Here is a 16,310-nt window from a genome sequence, read left to right on the forward strand (position 1 = left end):
AAACATAATTAATTCTAGCATAATCAGTTATTAAATACTTTTAAATATCTAGCAGTTGAGATTAATAATAAACTATTGGTATAAATAAAATATTAGTATTTTAGTATATAATTTAGTTTACTTTAGTATAAACAAAATAGGTTTTGAATAGAAATACATGTTAAATTCATAAATTTCAGAATATGTTTCATCAGTGTACTGAGAAAGGAAAGCTGTTTTATTTTTCTATATTAATTTAGAAGACGCCTAATAATTTTTCTAGTGGGCGTACAATTCCCATACATACTAGGCCCACACTTGATCTGGTTTTATCATCTTCAGAGAAATGAATTCCTCTACATAATGAATTTTCCAGATGACTGAACTTTACTTTTACAACTGAAATTTTTTTTAAGTTTAACCATTTCCTATATTTCTATTAAATGAATTACCCATGTCATTGCCTTCTTAAGCACAGAAGGCTGAATATAATTTAAGTGTTTGCTTTATGACTCAGAAGCATCATTATGAACATCAGTGATTGAACTATGATACATTACAGTGATGCCTTTGGGAGACTTGAAGTATGTAAGACTGTTTGCTCCATATACTGAATGAATGGTTCTGAACTACTGTGTTTTTGAGCCATGTGTCTGCTCTTGATTGTTTTTTGTCTTATCTCGACCACTTGACTCTTCTTAGTGCAATATGTCTGACCTTAATCCTTGCTTTTACATCCCCTCCAGATTTGCCACATATAATCTGAGTAAATAGTCAAAAAAGGTTCTCAATGAAGGACTTTCCTGGTAGTAAAGATCACAAATATGATGATATAGGTGTTGTCACATCTGTCTTGGGTTTTTTATTTTAGAGTTAGATTTTTGGTTTTAGTTTCTTGTTTCCCTAATTAGCTGTGTTGAAGAGTTGGGGGAGGAAAAGTAAGAGAAACATTTATTTTTGTGCCAGACTTTTTCTGGATAACTTATCTCACTGAATCTTCACAGCAATCTTATGGGTAGATATTATTTTCTCATTTAACAATGAGGAAAATGAGAATTAAGGACTGACAGAGACAGGACTTACCTGATTTCAAATCTTCTCCCTACCTTCCACTAATCATATCATATATGCTGCCTTACCACTCTGTTGTGCTGCTTGACATTGTTAGATAAGCGATTTCTGGTTAAATTAGGTGTTAACTTGTATAAGTCTCAGGGTTTCTAGTCCTTGGAGTAAAGGCAGTTTTGAAGTAGGACTAACTTAGGAAATAATAATCTTAAACATAGTTATGTGCAGTTGTTGATCTCTGCTTTTTTAATGTGTTATAATGTGAAAGCATATTAAAAGCATGTCAGTATTAACTGTGAAGTTTTTTTCACAAGGGAGGAAAATTGGGAACATACTCATTTGAATCGTGAATAACAAGTAAATGATAAATGCTATACCTCTGGGCCAGCTTTTTGTAGTTATTGCTTCATAGTTCAGCTACATCATTTTATTTGGGTATTCAGGAAAGGGTAGTAGGAAACTACTAACCCTTGTCCTCAGGGTTACTCTGTTACCTGTAAGGATGTGGAGAGCAAAATGAATGAATGAATAACGATAGATAGATAGGATAGGTTTGCTTATTTATTTATTTAGCATCTTTATTGGAGTATAATTGCCTTACATTGTGTTAGCTTCTGCTGTATGACGAAGTGAATCAGCTATATGTATACTTATATCCCCATATCCCCTCCCTCTTACGTGTCCCTCCCTCCCCTCTAGGTGGTCACAAAGCACCGAGCTGATCTCCCTGTGCTATGTGGCTGCATCCCACTAGCTGTCTGTTTTACATTTGGTAGTGTATATATGTCCATGCCACTCTCTCATTTCGTCCTAGCTTATCGTTCCTTCTCCCCATGTCCTCAAGTCCATTCTCTATGTCTGCATCTTTATTCCTGTTCTGCCCCTAGGTTCTTCAGAACTTTTTTTTTTTTTAGATTCCATATATACATGTTAGCATATGGTATTTGTTTTTCTCTTTCTGACTTACTTCACTCTGTATGACAGATTTCTAGGTCCATCCACCTCACTACAAATAACTCAATTTCGTTTCTTTTTATGGCTGAGTAATATTCCATTCTGTATATGTGCCACATCTTCTTTATCCATTCATCTGTAGATGGACACTTAGGTTGCTCCCATGTCCTGGCTATTGTAAATAGTGCTGTAGTGACCATTGTGGTACATGACTTTTTTTGAATTATGCTTTTCTCACGGTATATGCCCAGTAGTGGGATTGCTGGGACACATGGTACTTCTATTTTTAGTATTTTAAGGAACCTCCATACTGTTCTCCATAGTGGCTGTATCAGTTTACATTCCCACCAACAGTGCAAGAGTGTTTCCTTTCCTCCACACCCTTTCCAGCATTTATTGTTTGTAGATTTTTTGAAGATGGCCATTCTGACCAGTGTGAGGTGATACCTCATTGTAGTTTTGATGTGCATTTCTCTAATGATTACTGATGCTGAGCATCCTTTCATGTGTTTGTTGGCAATCTGTATATCTTCTTTGGAGAAATGCCTATTTAGGTCTTCTGCCCTTTTTTGGATTGGGTTCTTTGTTTTTTTGATATTGAGCTGTGTGAGCTGCTTGTATATTTTGGAGATAACGCTTTGTCAGTTGCTTCATTTGCAAATATTTTCTCCCATTCTAAAGGTTGTCTTTACATCTTGTTTACGGTTGCCTTTGCAATGCAAAAGCTTTTAAGTTTCGTTAGGTCCCATTTGTGTGTTTTTGTTTTTATTTCCATTTCTCTAGGAGGTGGGTCAAAAAGGATCTTGCTGTGATTTATGTCATAGCATGTTCTGTGTTTTCCTCTAAGAGTTTGATAGTGTCTGGCCTTACATTTAGGCCTTTAATGCGTTTTGAGTTTATTTTTGTGTATGTGTTAGGGAGTGTTCTAATTTCATTCTTTCACATGTAGCTATCTAGTTTTCCCAGCACCACATATTGAAGAGGCTGTCTTTTCTCCATTGTATATTCTTGCCTCCTTTATGAAAGATAAGGTGACCATATGTGCGTGCGTTTATCTCTGGGCTTTCTATCCTGTTCCATTGATCTATATTTCTGTTTTTGTGCCAGTACCATACTGTCTTGATGACTGTAGCTTTGTAGTATAGTCTGAATTAAGGGAGCCTGATTCCTCCAGCTCTGTTTTTCTTTCTCAAGATTGCTTTGGCTATTCGGGGTCTTTTGTGTTTCCACACAAATTGTGAAATTTTTTATTCTAATTCTGTGAAAAATGCCATTGCTAGTTTGATAGGGATGGCATTGAATCTGTAGATTACTTTGGGTAGTAGAGTCATTTTCACAATTTTGACTTCTCCAGTCCAAGAACATGGTATATCTCTCCATCTGTTTGTGTCATCTTTAATTTCTTTTATCAGTGTCTTATAGTTTTCTGCATACAGGTCTTTTGTTTCCTTAGGTAGGTTTATTCCTAGGTATTTTATTCTTTTTGTTGCAATGGTAAATGGGAGTGTTTCATTAATTTCTCTTTCAGATTTTTCATCATTAGTGTATAGGAATGCAAGCGATTTCTGTGCATTAATGTTGTATCCTGCTACTTTACCAAATTCATTGATTAGCTCTAGTAGTTTTCTAGTAGCATCTTTACGATTCTCAGTGTATAGTATCATCTCATCTGCAAACTGACAGTTTTACTTCCTCTTTTCTGATTTGGATTCCTTTTATTTCTTTTTCTTCTCTAATTGCTGTAGCTAAAATTTCCATAACTATGTTGAATAATAGTGGTGAGAGTGAGCAACCTTGTCTTGTTCCTGATCTTAGAGGAAATGGTTTCAGTTTTTCACCACTGAGAACAATGTTGGCTGTGGGTTTGTCATATATGGACTTTATTATGTTGAGGTAAGTTCCCTCTATGCCCACTTTCTTCAGAGTTTTTATCATAAATGTGTGTTTAATTTTGTCGAAAGCTTTTTCCTGCATCTGCTGAGATGATCATATGGTTTTTCTGCTTCAGTTTGTTAATATGGTTTATCACATTGATTGATTTGCATATGTTGAAGAGTCCTTGCATTCTTGGGATAAACCCCACTTGATAATGGTGTATGGTCCTTTTAATGTGCTGTTGGATTCTGTTTGCTAGTATTTTGTTGAGGATTTTTGCATCTGTGTTCATCAGTGATATTGGCTTGTCATTTTCTTTTTTTGTGACATTTGTCTGGTTTTGGTATCTGGGTGACAGTGCCCTCGTAGAATGAGTTTGGGAGTGTTCCTCCCTCTAGTATATCTTGGAAGAGTGAGTAGGACAGGGGTTAGCTCTTCTGTAAATGTTTGATAGAATTCGCCTGTGAAGCCATCTGGTCCTGGGCTTTTGTTTGTTGGATGATTTTTAATCACAGTTTCAATTTCAGTGTTTGTGAATGGTCTGCTTATATTTTCTATTTCTTCCTGGTTCAGTCTCTAAAGGTTGTGCTTTTCTAAGAATTTGTCCATGACTTCCAGGTTGTCCATTTTATTGGCATAGTGTTGCTTGTAGTAATCGCTCATGATCCTTTGTATTTCTGGAGTGTCAGTTGTTACTTCTCCTTTTTCATTTCTAATTCTGCTGATTTGAGTCTTCTCCCTTTTTTTCTCGATGTGTCTGTCTAATGGTTTATCAATTTTGTTTATCTTCTCAAAGAACCAGCTTTTAGTTTTATTGATCTTTGCTATTGTTTCCTTCATTTCTTTTTCATTTATTTCTGATCTGATATTTATGATTTCTTTTTGGGGGTTTTTTGTTCTTCTTTCTCTGATTGCTTTAGTTGTAAGTTTAGGTTGTTTATTTGAGATGTTTCTTGTTTCGTGAGGTAGGATTGTATTGCTATAAACTTCCTTCTTAGAACTGCCTTTGCTGCATCCCATAGGTTTTCGATCATCATGTTTTCATTATCATTTGTTTTTAGGTATTTTGTGATTTCCTCTCTGATTTGTTCAGTGATCTCTTGGTTGTTTAATAGCATATTATTTAGCCTCCATGTGTTAGTAGTTTTACAGTTTTTTTCCTGTAATTGATATCTAGTCTCATAGCACTGTGGTCAGAAAAGATACTTGATATTATTTCCATTTTCTTAAAGTTACCAAGGCATGATTTGTGACCCAAGATATGATCTATCATGGAGAATGTTCCATGAGCACTTGAGAAGAAAGTGTATTCTGTTGCTTTTGGATGGAATGTCCTATAAATATCAATTAAATCCATCTTGTTTAATGTATCATTTAAAGCTTGTATTTTCTTATTTATTTTCATTTTGGTTGATCTGTCCATTGGTGAAAGTGGGGTGTTACAGTTCCCTACTATGATTGTGTTACTGTCGATTTCCCCTTTTATGGCTGTTAGCAATTGCCTGTGTATTGAGGTGCTCCTATGTTGGGTGCATAAATATTTAGAATTGTTATATCTTCTTCTTGGATTGATCCCTTGATCATTATGTAGTGTCTTCTTTGTCTCTTGTAATAGTCTTTATTTTAAAGTCTATTTTGTCTGATATGAGAATTGCTACTGCAGCTTTCTTTTGATATCCATTTGCATGGAATATCTTTTTCCATCCCCTCTCTTTCAGTCTGTACGTTTTTTCCTAGGTCTGAAGTGGGTCTCTTTAGACAGCATATATATGGGTCTTGTTTTTGTATCCATTCATCCAGTTTGTGTCTTTTGGTTGGAGCATTTAATCCATTTATATTTAAGGTAATTGTTGATATGTATGTTCCTATTCCCATTTTCTTAATTGTTTTTGCTTTGTTATTGTAGGTCTTTTCCTTCTCTTGTGTTTCCTGCCTAGAGAAATTCCTTTAACATTTGTTGTAAAGCTGGTTTGGTGGTGCTGAATTCTCTTAGCTTTTGCTTGTCTGTAAAGGTTTTAATTTCTCTGTTGAATCTGAATGAAATCCTTGCTAGGTAGAGTAATCTTGGTTGTAGGTTTTTCCTCTTCATCACTTTAAGTATGTCCTGCTTCTCCCTTCTGGCTTGCAGAGTTTCTGCTGAAACATCAGCTGTTAACCTTATGGGGATTCCCTTGTATGTTATTTGTTGTTTTTCCCTTGCTGCTTTCAGTATTTTTTCTATGTATTTAATCTTTGATAATTTGATTAATATGTGTCTTGGCATGTTTCTCCTTGGATTTCTCCCCTATGGGAGTCTCTGTGCTTCCTGGATTTGATTGACTATTTCCATTCCCATATTAGGGAAGTTTCCAACTATAATCTCTTCAATTGTTTTCTCAGTTCCTTTCTTTTTCTCTTCTTCTTCTGGGACCCCTATAATTCGAATGTTGGTGTGTTTAATGTTGTCCCAGAGGTCTCTGAGACTGTCCTCAATTCTTTTCATTCTTTTTTCTTTATTCTGCTCTGCGGTAGTTATATCCACTATTTTATCTTCCAGCTCACTATCTGTTCTTCTGCCTCAGTTTCTGCTATTGATTCCTTATAGAGAATTTTTAATTTCATTTATTGTGTTGTTCATCATTGTGTTTGCTCCTTAGTTCTTCTAGGTCCTTATTAAACGTTTCCTGTATTTGCTCCATTCGATTTCCAAGATTTTGGATCATCTTTACTATCATTACTCTGAATTCTTTTTCAGGTAGACTGCCTATTTCCTCTTCACTTGTTAGGTCTGGTGGGTTTTTACCTTGCTCCTTCATTTGCTGCATATTTCTCTGTCTTCTCATTTTGCTTAACTTACTGTGTTTGGTGTCTCCTTTTCTCAGGCTGCAGGTTCGTAGTTCCCATTGTTTTTGGTGTCTGCCCCCAGTGGGTATGGTTGGTTCAGTGGGTTGTGTAGGCTTCCTGGTGCAGGGGAATGGTGCCTGTGTTCTGGTGGATGAGGCTGGATCTTGTCTTTCTGGTGGGCAGGACTGCGTCCAGTGGTGTGTTTTGCGGTGCCCGTGACCTTATTATGATTTTAGGCAGCCTCTCTGCTAATGGATGGGGATGTGTTCCTGTCTTGCTAGTTGTTTGACATAGGGTGTCCAGCACTGGAGCTTGCTGGTCATTGAATGGAGCTGAGTCTTAGCATTGAGATGGAAATCTCTGGGAGAGCTCTCACCAATTGATATTATGTGGGGCCAGGATGTCTCTGGTGGTCTGATGTCCTGAACTCAGCTCTCCCACCTCAGAGGCTCAGGTTTGACACCCGGCTGAGCACCAAGACCCTGTCAGCCACACGGCCATCCAAGAAGGATAGAACGGAAGCTGAGAAGTCAGCAGAAGGCAGGTCTAACAGGTTTGATTCTGAATAGAATACAGCTGAAAAGTGAATATTAGGAGATTAATTGTAAAGTAGATTCTCCTAAAGGTCCTGAAAATTGCAAGAAATCACTTACCAAAGTTGAGCAAGCATCAGAGCCAGTAGGATATGTTTGTAAACCAGTTGTACTGTATGAAATTGATCAAGTACAGTACATAGTAAATAAATCAGTGTTGAAAAAAATAAAAACATTAATGAGTTTATTAATATATGTAAAGTAGTTAATGCATATTACTCTCATGGAAATTTTAAGTGACAGGCCTTCAGAGTAAACACTCAAGTGGATACTTTAAGGAAAAGATAAATGAACTCTGTAATAAAGAAATTTTTAAAACGTGACTTAGGTTATTAAGAATCATGCATATGCTCTTCTTCCAGAAAGTGTGTAGAATTATTGCTTTGATAGTGCAGAGTGTTTTTGATACACTTTTTTCATTTTCAGTACTGAGAAAAAGTAGATTTTGAAAAGGATAATTTTTATGTTGAACATTGTTTTTGTTATATATTCTATTTACTGTCTGTGTAATTTGCTTTCACTTTTTTTTTTTTTTTGGAAGTGGAACTTGATGTCTTCTAATACCCTATGCCACACATTTGACTACAGAGATGTTGCTGTTCTATTCTTCTATAACGTAAAAGCAAACAGCTTTATGACTGTTTCATATTCACCCTATTGCTAAGAAACTGGTTATAGCACCTGAAGAATCCCATCCATATTTGATATTTGAAAAAATGTGTCAAGACCAATACTTCACTTAATTAGAAAATGATTAGAAACAACCTTGTCCCCCTTGTATTGCCTTTCCTTCCTAATAAGTTATCTGCAAATGGTGTTTCTGTCAATCTGTTTTTAAAAGGAATGCTTTTTTGAGCTTTAGGGAAATATTTTTCATTTAAATTCACTCTTTACCATCGTTTTTTTTTTTTTTTTACATCTTTATTGGAGTATAATTGCTTTACAATGGTGTGTTAGTTTCTGTTTATAACAAAGTGAATCAGTTATACATATACATATGTTCCCATATCTCTTCCCTCCCGCGTCTCCCTCCCTCCCACCCTCCCTATCCCACCCCTCTAGGTGGTCACAAAGCACCGAGCTGGTCTCCCTGTGCCACGCGGCTGCTTCCCACTAGCTATCTACCCCACGCCTGGTAGTGTATATATGTCCATGCCTCTCCCTCGCTCTGTCACAGCTCACCCTTCCCCCTCCCCATATCCCCAAGTCCATTTTCTAGCAGGTCTGTGTCTTTATTCCTGTCTTACCCCTAGGTTCTTCATGACATTTTTTTTTCCTTAAATTCCATATATATGTGTTACCATCTTGATAATAGTTCTTTTGTTTCCTGAAAAACAGTTTAATCTTTAAATTCTTTTTGCATTTGCAGTATCTGATAACAGATTTAAAGCATTTCAGTTATCATTTTCATTTATGTGCCTTCACATATTTTATATATAAATGCATTTGTTTTTATACCTTCATATTTGTCCCTGAGGCAACAGAGGAATAGTGTTCCAGAGTTGCTTACTTATGCCAGCTCTTGTTGATCTGAGATTTATAATTCAGCTTTCCTCCACGGATTTTGACACTTGGATGTATTCTGCTGTATAGAAATGTACCTGAATTTCCTTTTGGAATTAATTGGCTGGCAACTGAATTGTCTATTTTTAACTTACTTGTTTTCATACTGCTGCTTGGATTGCAATGCCACAAGCAAACCACATGTTTTATCTTTACTCATTCTTTCATTCTTTATAAAATGTATCTGTTTTCTTATAAGGATCACACATTGGTAATATTATTTTGTCCTTCTAAAAGTAATGTCTCTGAATGTGATGGTGAAGAATGGTAAGTGGAATCATTATGTCCAGAACATTGCTTACATATTGACGTCATGTTTCTTTCTTCATTTGAGCACCTTCTCTCCTTTGGAAATTTACTTGTTTTCATAGATATTTCAGATATTTCATCCTCCTTATACTTGATAAAGAAGTTTATATTTTTTTCTATCTCTCTGTTTATGTACATTGAACATGCATATCCATCTCCATTTGATTTCAGTTCTTTTGTACTTTGATGATTTCTGGATCCAAGTTGGAAAAAATATGGACCTAGCCATGCAAGGTTCATCTCTTAACTGCTTTGCTATCCTTTGCCACTGTGCTGCTTATCTTGCATCTCCTATTGGTAAATCAGAATTATTTCTCTTCTGAGACATTTGCCATTCTTTTTCATCCAGACTATGATCTGCCTTCTGATTTCCATGGAATAATACAAGTGGCCATTACTGTACTCCTTCAAGTGCTAGAAGCTTCCAAATATTTTGAATTTTCTCTTATTTTTCTTATTAGGGTGCAGCATAGATGCCAAGCAAGTTGAGGAACAATCTGCAGCTGCAAATGAAGAAGTACTTTTTCCTTTCTGTAGGGAACCAAGTTATTTTGAAATCCCTACAAAAGAATTTCAGCAACCATCACAAATAACAGAGAGCACTATTCATGAAATCCCAACAAAAGACACACCAAGTTCTCATACAACAGGTGCAGGGCATGCTTCATTTACCATTGAATTTGATGACAGTACCCCAGGGAAAGTAACTATTAGAGATCATGTGACAAAATTTACTTCTGATCAGCGCCACAAATCAAAGAAGTCTTCTCCTGGAACTCAAGACCTGCCAGGGATTCAAACTGGAATGATGGCACCAGAAAACAAAGTAGCTGACTGGCTAGCACAGAACAACCCTCCTCAGATGGTATGGGAAAGATCAGAAGAGGATTCCAAAAGTATTAAAAGTGATGTTCCAGTTTACTTAAAAAGGTTGAAAGGTAAAGTGAATTGATCATTTTAGAACTTGCTATTTTATGGTAAAGTTCAGTCTTCACAGTTACCAACCTACTATTAGATAAACAATTATATGGTATAAAGCTTCTGCATTTTTGAAGGTTTATATTTGATTTTAAAGCCCAAAAGCCAGCCAAACTGCCCACATCCAACTTACTCATTCAAAACAGTCTGCCTTCATTTTCTTGCCAAAACCAGATTGGTTTTGTAAATTTGTATGTATGCCATTAAATATGTTTCTTTTTCTTATGGAAATAAAAGATTCATTCATTTCACCAGTGGAATTCCCTAGAAGGCAGTTCTCATCATTTTCTTGACTTCAGGAAAAGATATATTCAATTCTGTTCTCTATTATGTGCTTCCTGTAAAATAGCAGTATGTAGATTTTGAAAGTTTTAAGCCATTGGCTAATGGGCTGACAGTTCTACTTTGGTAATATAGTCACATTGTTGGTAGAGTGTTTCAAACTCTTCTCAGGTTACTCATGTCATGAAACAAAATTTTTTTTTGTTTAGAGATATTGGGAATTAATTGAGTTAAGAACTTTTTCACTAGTAAGACTTTTATAAAAATTGTAGTTGAACGTTTATTTGTGAAATAATTATTATATGTGTTTTATTAGTATAATACTTGACGAAAGTTAGTAAATTCTTTCTTTATACCTGTACATCGAAGTATCAACTGATCATTTTTTCCATTGATTTTGCTAATTAAATTAATTTAGAATTTTCTGAATACAGTTTTATGTTACTCTATCTTAATTTTATTCAACAAGCTGTCTGTAAGGGAAAAGATTGCATGTTAATCTGACCATTCTGTTACTATACAAAAAGTTAAAGAGCTTTAAAAGAACACTCATTGAGGTCAGAGATTATATATTTACTTACCTTATATCTCTTTCCTGGGGCTTGAGTATGTGATAGGTACTCAGTAATTTGAATAAATAATGAATGACTTCACTATCATTGACAAGACTGACCCTGGTTTAACCTGTACTTTATGGCTTGGGATTCTGTTCAGCTAATGAAGAAATACCTATTTCTGATTTACTTCTAAGGCATTTCAGGATAGTGAGATGGTGTGATTACCTAATTCTTTGTCAGGGCCTATTTCTATATTTAATTATAATCATAAGCAATTATTACCTGGCATATGAACTTTTAACAGGTGATTGTTGTCTTTACTCCTACTAGATAATAACAAATATATAATTGAGACCTATATCTGTATTGATATATATAGGTTAAAGCTCACAAATGAAAGCTACCCATTTGTAAATTGATCATTTTTATGAACTGGATAAAATAATACTGATATGCTCGTATAATGTATAAAGTAGTGTGAACTTTGAAAATTTAGAAATGACATCATCTTTTTTAGACCACCCTTAATAAATGTACAAAATGAGCTAAAATATCCTTTTCAAAGCCACCATTAAAAAGTACCTTTATGGGACTTCCCTGGAGTTCCAGTGGTTAAGACTTCGTGCTTCCACTGCAGGGGGCACGGGTTCCATCCCTGGTGGGGGAACTAAGATCCCGCATGCCACTCAGTGTGGCAAAAAAAAAAAGAAAACAAATAAAAAACAAAAAACTTCTATTACACCCTTTTATTATAACTGTACTTTTAATAATAGACTTTCAGCAACTGTTCAGTCAAAAACTTGAAAGTAGGCAAAACAGAACAGCTTTGCTTCTGCAAGAGTGGAGTGCACGCGCTTTGGGACAGTTAAAGAAAATAACGTTCACAAAGCCCATACACTTTTACCCTTTAGGAGAGTTGCAACTTTTTTTGGCCACAACTCCTGACTAGGTACAGCTAATCTACCCTTAAAAATACTGAAAGTGGGCTTCCCTGGTGGCGCAGTGGTTGAGAGTCCGCCTGCCGATGCAGGGGACACGGGTTCGTGCCCCAGTCCAGGAAGATCCCACATCCGCGGAGCGGCTGGGCCCGTGAGCCATGGCCGCTGAGCCTGCGCATCCGGAGCCTTTGCTCCACAACGGGAGAGGCCACAACAGTGAGAGGTCCGCGTACCGCAAAAAAAAATTTAAAAATGCTGAAAGAACTTCAACATATTAATGCCTGATTAATAATAGACAAAACAGAATCTTGTTAAGAACAGTTCCAAGTGATTTTTTTTTGTTAAGTAAGAACAGAAATTGCAGTTCTGATCAGATGTGTTATCTTGTATAACACTGAGAAATGCAAAAATTTTTGAAAAAAGAAAATGGCTAATCTATAGAGAATTTTTAACCTATAACTTAAAGAAAAGATACTGAAAGGACCTGATGCCAAATAAGTGCCAAATTTTTGTATGGTGTTATAAGAGCTAAATTCTGTAAAGATGGCATTTTCATATTGTATATGTGTGTAATGTGGGTTATCTGGTCTTACTACACATGAAATATGGGAGTTTAGTTATTTACAGCTCTCACAAACTGGATTCCTTTTCAGTGCATCCAGTGCAACATGAAATAGGTTGTACAGTGTCCTGTTTTTAATGAGTTTTGTATTTGAACTAGTAGTTTTGTTTGGTTCTGCATTCCATCTGCCTATCCCTGATTCCTAGCTTAATTACCAAGGCACGAATTCCATTAATTAAATTAAACACCATTTTTTTCCTTTCAGGTTGCATTTTCAGTAGTTGCTAGTTTGAAGAAAGATTTTCAGATTTAGTCCTGGAAATATTGGAATACACGTGGTTGACTGGAGTAATTTATAGCTTTCTTCTAAAGAGCTATCATAAGTCCTCATTTGTGATTCAGCCCTCATTTGTGATTCAATCTAAAACATGCATAGAATAACTCTTGACTTTCCATTAAATTCATGCTATAATAATATAATAATTGTCATTTGATTATTTCTTCTAGTATACTTATTATTTAGATAATAAGAATTCTAAATCAGTGAAAAATCAAGTAATTTTCATAAAGTTTCACATTTAATCCCTAGTAGAACTATGAAGGGTAACAAAAAAACCTCTGGTAGGAAGCCGATGTTTTCAAAATTCAACTACAGTATTCTAACTTCACTCGCTCTATATGCTTAACAGAGAAGACATATTTTTATCTAGTTATATTTAGCACCATGCCATTTGTCTGGTAGATTTATGTAGGATTTCATAGACTGCGCTTTTCCATGCTAGGCCTTTTAGCATGCTTTATTTAACTCGCTGAAGCCACCAGAGTTTAAATGAGCACCCATGCAAAATTGCGAAAATTCTCATAGCTAGAAAGAGGTTTGTAAAGAATTATACAATAATTGGTGGAAACTACAAATTTGCATTTTTATATTAAAAAGGCAAGGTGTGCTATACTTTTGGAAGTTTTGAACGTCACTGAAAGTTAAGTTTCATCACATTTTTTATGGCATCTGCATTCTCTTTTCCTATGTAATGATAAGCACTTCAGTGGGATCACACTTTTTTCTGTCTTTTTCTCTCTAATGCTAAAAATAAATTTTTGATTGCTTAAATAAGGTATAAGGTTTAAAGGCAGGATTAATGTTTAGTGTTATAAATACAGACTGTCACAGAGATATAGCATTGCTTATCTGTTAAGGCATTGGTGAACCATTATAAAGTTAAAATTTGGAGAAAGAAAAGTAATCCTATTCAGTTGTTTATAAAGGACTCATTGTTGGTTGACAAAATTTGAATGTAAGCATTGCAATTGAGGGAAGTTTGCCGAGCCTGTTACTGAAAAGAACATATGACTTTTGATTGAAAAGGGGAAGGGGGCAAAACAAGCAGCACTTTTGTGTGTGCTTCTAATTTTTTACATGGGATTTTTTCCTTCTCTATTATGCGGTTTCTTTTTTGTGTCCAGGAAATAAACATGATGATGGTACACAAAGCGACTCAGAAAATGCTGGGGCTCACAGGCGCTGTAGCAAACGTGCAACTCTTGAGGAACACTTAAGGCGCCACCATTCAGAACAGAAAAAGCTACAGAAGGCCCAGGCTACTGAAAAGCATCAAGACCAAGCTGTTGTAAGTCACACTGCTTTTATGATTGCATTCTTTGATGAAGACAATCCCAGAAAAAGAAGGTCATATTCTTTTACTCACAGTACGGGAATCTTGTGTCAGGAAACTACTTATTCAGCACCACATACAAAACTTGAAAAAACAAAATCTCCAACAGCAGATGCCAAAGTGGTTTCTTTGTCTTTACAGACTAGCTCTGCGCACCACAGAGGGGGGCATGGTGTTCCACATGGGAAATTGTTAAAACAGAAATCAGAGGAGCCATCGGTGTCAATTCCCTTCCTACAAACTGCATTATTAAGAAGTTCAGGGAGTCTGGGGCACAGACCAAGCCAGGAGATGGATAAAATGTTAAAAAATCAAGCTACTTCTGCTGCTTCTGAAAAGGATAATGATGATGACCAAAGTGACAAGGGTACTTATACCATTGAGTTAGAGAATCCCAACAGTGAGGAAGTGGAAGCAAGAAAAATGATTGACAAGGTAAATAATTGAAATTTGGGTATGATATTAGTTTTCTCGTGGTGTATTACTATTGGAAATTACTAGAGAGTATAAAATGTTCTCATGTAGTCAGTATCTTGAAACTTTAGGATTTTGTTAGGGAACTGCAAGACTAACAATAAGACCAAAATGCTTTCTGATTTTATTCTGCTTATATTCTGAATTTGCCCGAGTTTCATATGTAAAGTCCTGTACGTATAAGCTGATTGGACCTTTTAAAGTTGTATAAATTTAAGATTGACTTTTCAAATGCTATACTTTGGCCATTCTCACTTTGCATTTATTTAAAAACTAAAAATCAAAACCAGATTGCTATGACTCTGTTAATATAAACATGAACATTAACTGATAATAAACAAAGGTTTCCTGCCTACTAATTTCATTTTGGAAGCAGATGAAAATACATATGTTTTAATCAATTTTGTTCTTTTTCCTTAGTTTCTTCTCTTAATTTCTATTAAGTGCTGTCTGTGGTGATAGAAAAGTGTATAAAAACAAAATCAGTGTGTTTATGATACTCTGAGTTTAACCAAGTGTATACCTAGTCATGATGATTATTTACATTTCAGATTTGTTTTTTGATGTTATTGGTTAATGTGTATAATGATTGTTGTACGGTCTAAAAAGTAGTTTTGCTCCCAGTAATGGAAGGTTGACTTTAGAATCAGCTGTATATTTTATCCCCTGGAAGATAGAAACATAAATTTGGCTAAACATTAATCCCTTGTTCACGTTCTTGTTACTCAGCACATGAGCAGCATTAGCGTCATTAAGGAGCTTGTTAGAAGTACAAAATCTCAGGCCCATCTTAAACATACTGAATCAGGATCTGCTTAAAAGCAGGGTTCATATGCACATTAACATTTGAGATGCACTAGTTCAGATGATGAGTTTACAGGGTGGTCTTTTAGAGAGCAGACAAGGTAAATAACCCTTTGGGATACAGGAAAATTATTAGGACTTAGGTTTACTTTTTTTTATGTATATAAATTTATTTTATTTATTTTTGGCTGCATTGGGTCTTCACTTCTGCACGCGGGCTTTCTCTAGTTGCAGCGAGCAGGGGCTACTCTTGGTTGAGGTGCGCGGGCTTCTTGTTGCGGTGGCTTCTCTTGTTGCAGAGCACGGGCTCTAGGCACACAGGCTTCAGTAGTTTTTGCATGCGGGCTCAGTAGTTATGGCTCGCGGGCTCTAGAGCACAGTCTCAGTAGTTGTGGCACATAGGCTTAGTTGCTCCACGGCATGTGGGATCTTCCTGGGCCAGGGCTCGAACCCATGTCCCCTGCATTGGCAAGCGGATTCTTAACCACTCCGCCACCAGGGAAGCCCTGGATTTATGTTTACTTTTTTTTTTAATTAATTTATTTATTTTTGGCTGCATTGGGTCTTCGTTGCTGCCCACGGGCTTTCTCTAGTTGTGGGGCTACTCTTTGTTGTGCACGGGCTTCCCATTGTGGTGGCTTCTCTTGTTGCGGAGCACAGGCTCTAGAGCGCAAGCTCAGTAGTTGTGGCGCATGGGCTTAGTTGCTCCGTGGCACGTGGGATCTTCCCAGACCAGGGCTCGAACCCGTGTCCCCTGCATTGGCAGGCAGATTCTTAACCACTGCGCCACCAGGGAAGCCCTATGTTTACTTTTAATTTCATAGTTTTTATTTCTATTTAGGAGTGTGTTCTATAGCGTATGTATATAATTTCTAATA

The 16,310-nt window shown here is 36.1% G+C and overlaps 1 protein-coding gene across 1 annotated transcript in view; it reads left to right on the forward strand.

Moving 5' to 3' along the window:
• Positions 1–16,310, forward strand: part of CEP170 (centrosomal protein 170) — a 141,893-nt gene that overhangs the window by 76,741 nt on the left and 48,842 nt on the right. The window contains exons 8-10 of the mRNA XM_060128642.1: positions 9,626–10,102; positions 13,946–14,109; positions 14,296–14,589. Coding sequence (XP_059984625.1) covers positions 9,626–10,102; positions 13,946–14,109; positions 14,296–14,589 — 935 coding nt within the window. The remainder of the gene's footprint in view (positions 1–9,625; positions 10,103–13,945; positions 14,110–14,295; positions 14,590–16,310) is intronic.

This window comes from Lagenorhynchus albirostris, chromosome 2 (assembly GCF_949774975.1).
Source record: "Lagenorhynchus albirostris chromosome 2, mLagAlb1.1, whole genome shotgun sequence".
NCBI lineage: Eukaryota > Metazoa > Chordata > Mammalia > Artiodactyla > Delphinidae > Lagenorhynchus > Lagenorhynchus albirostris.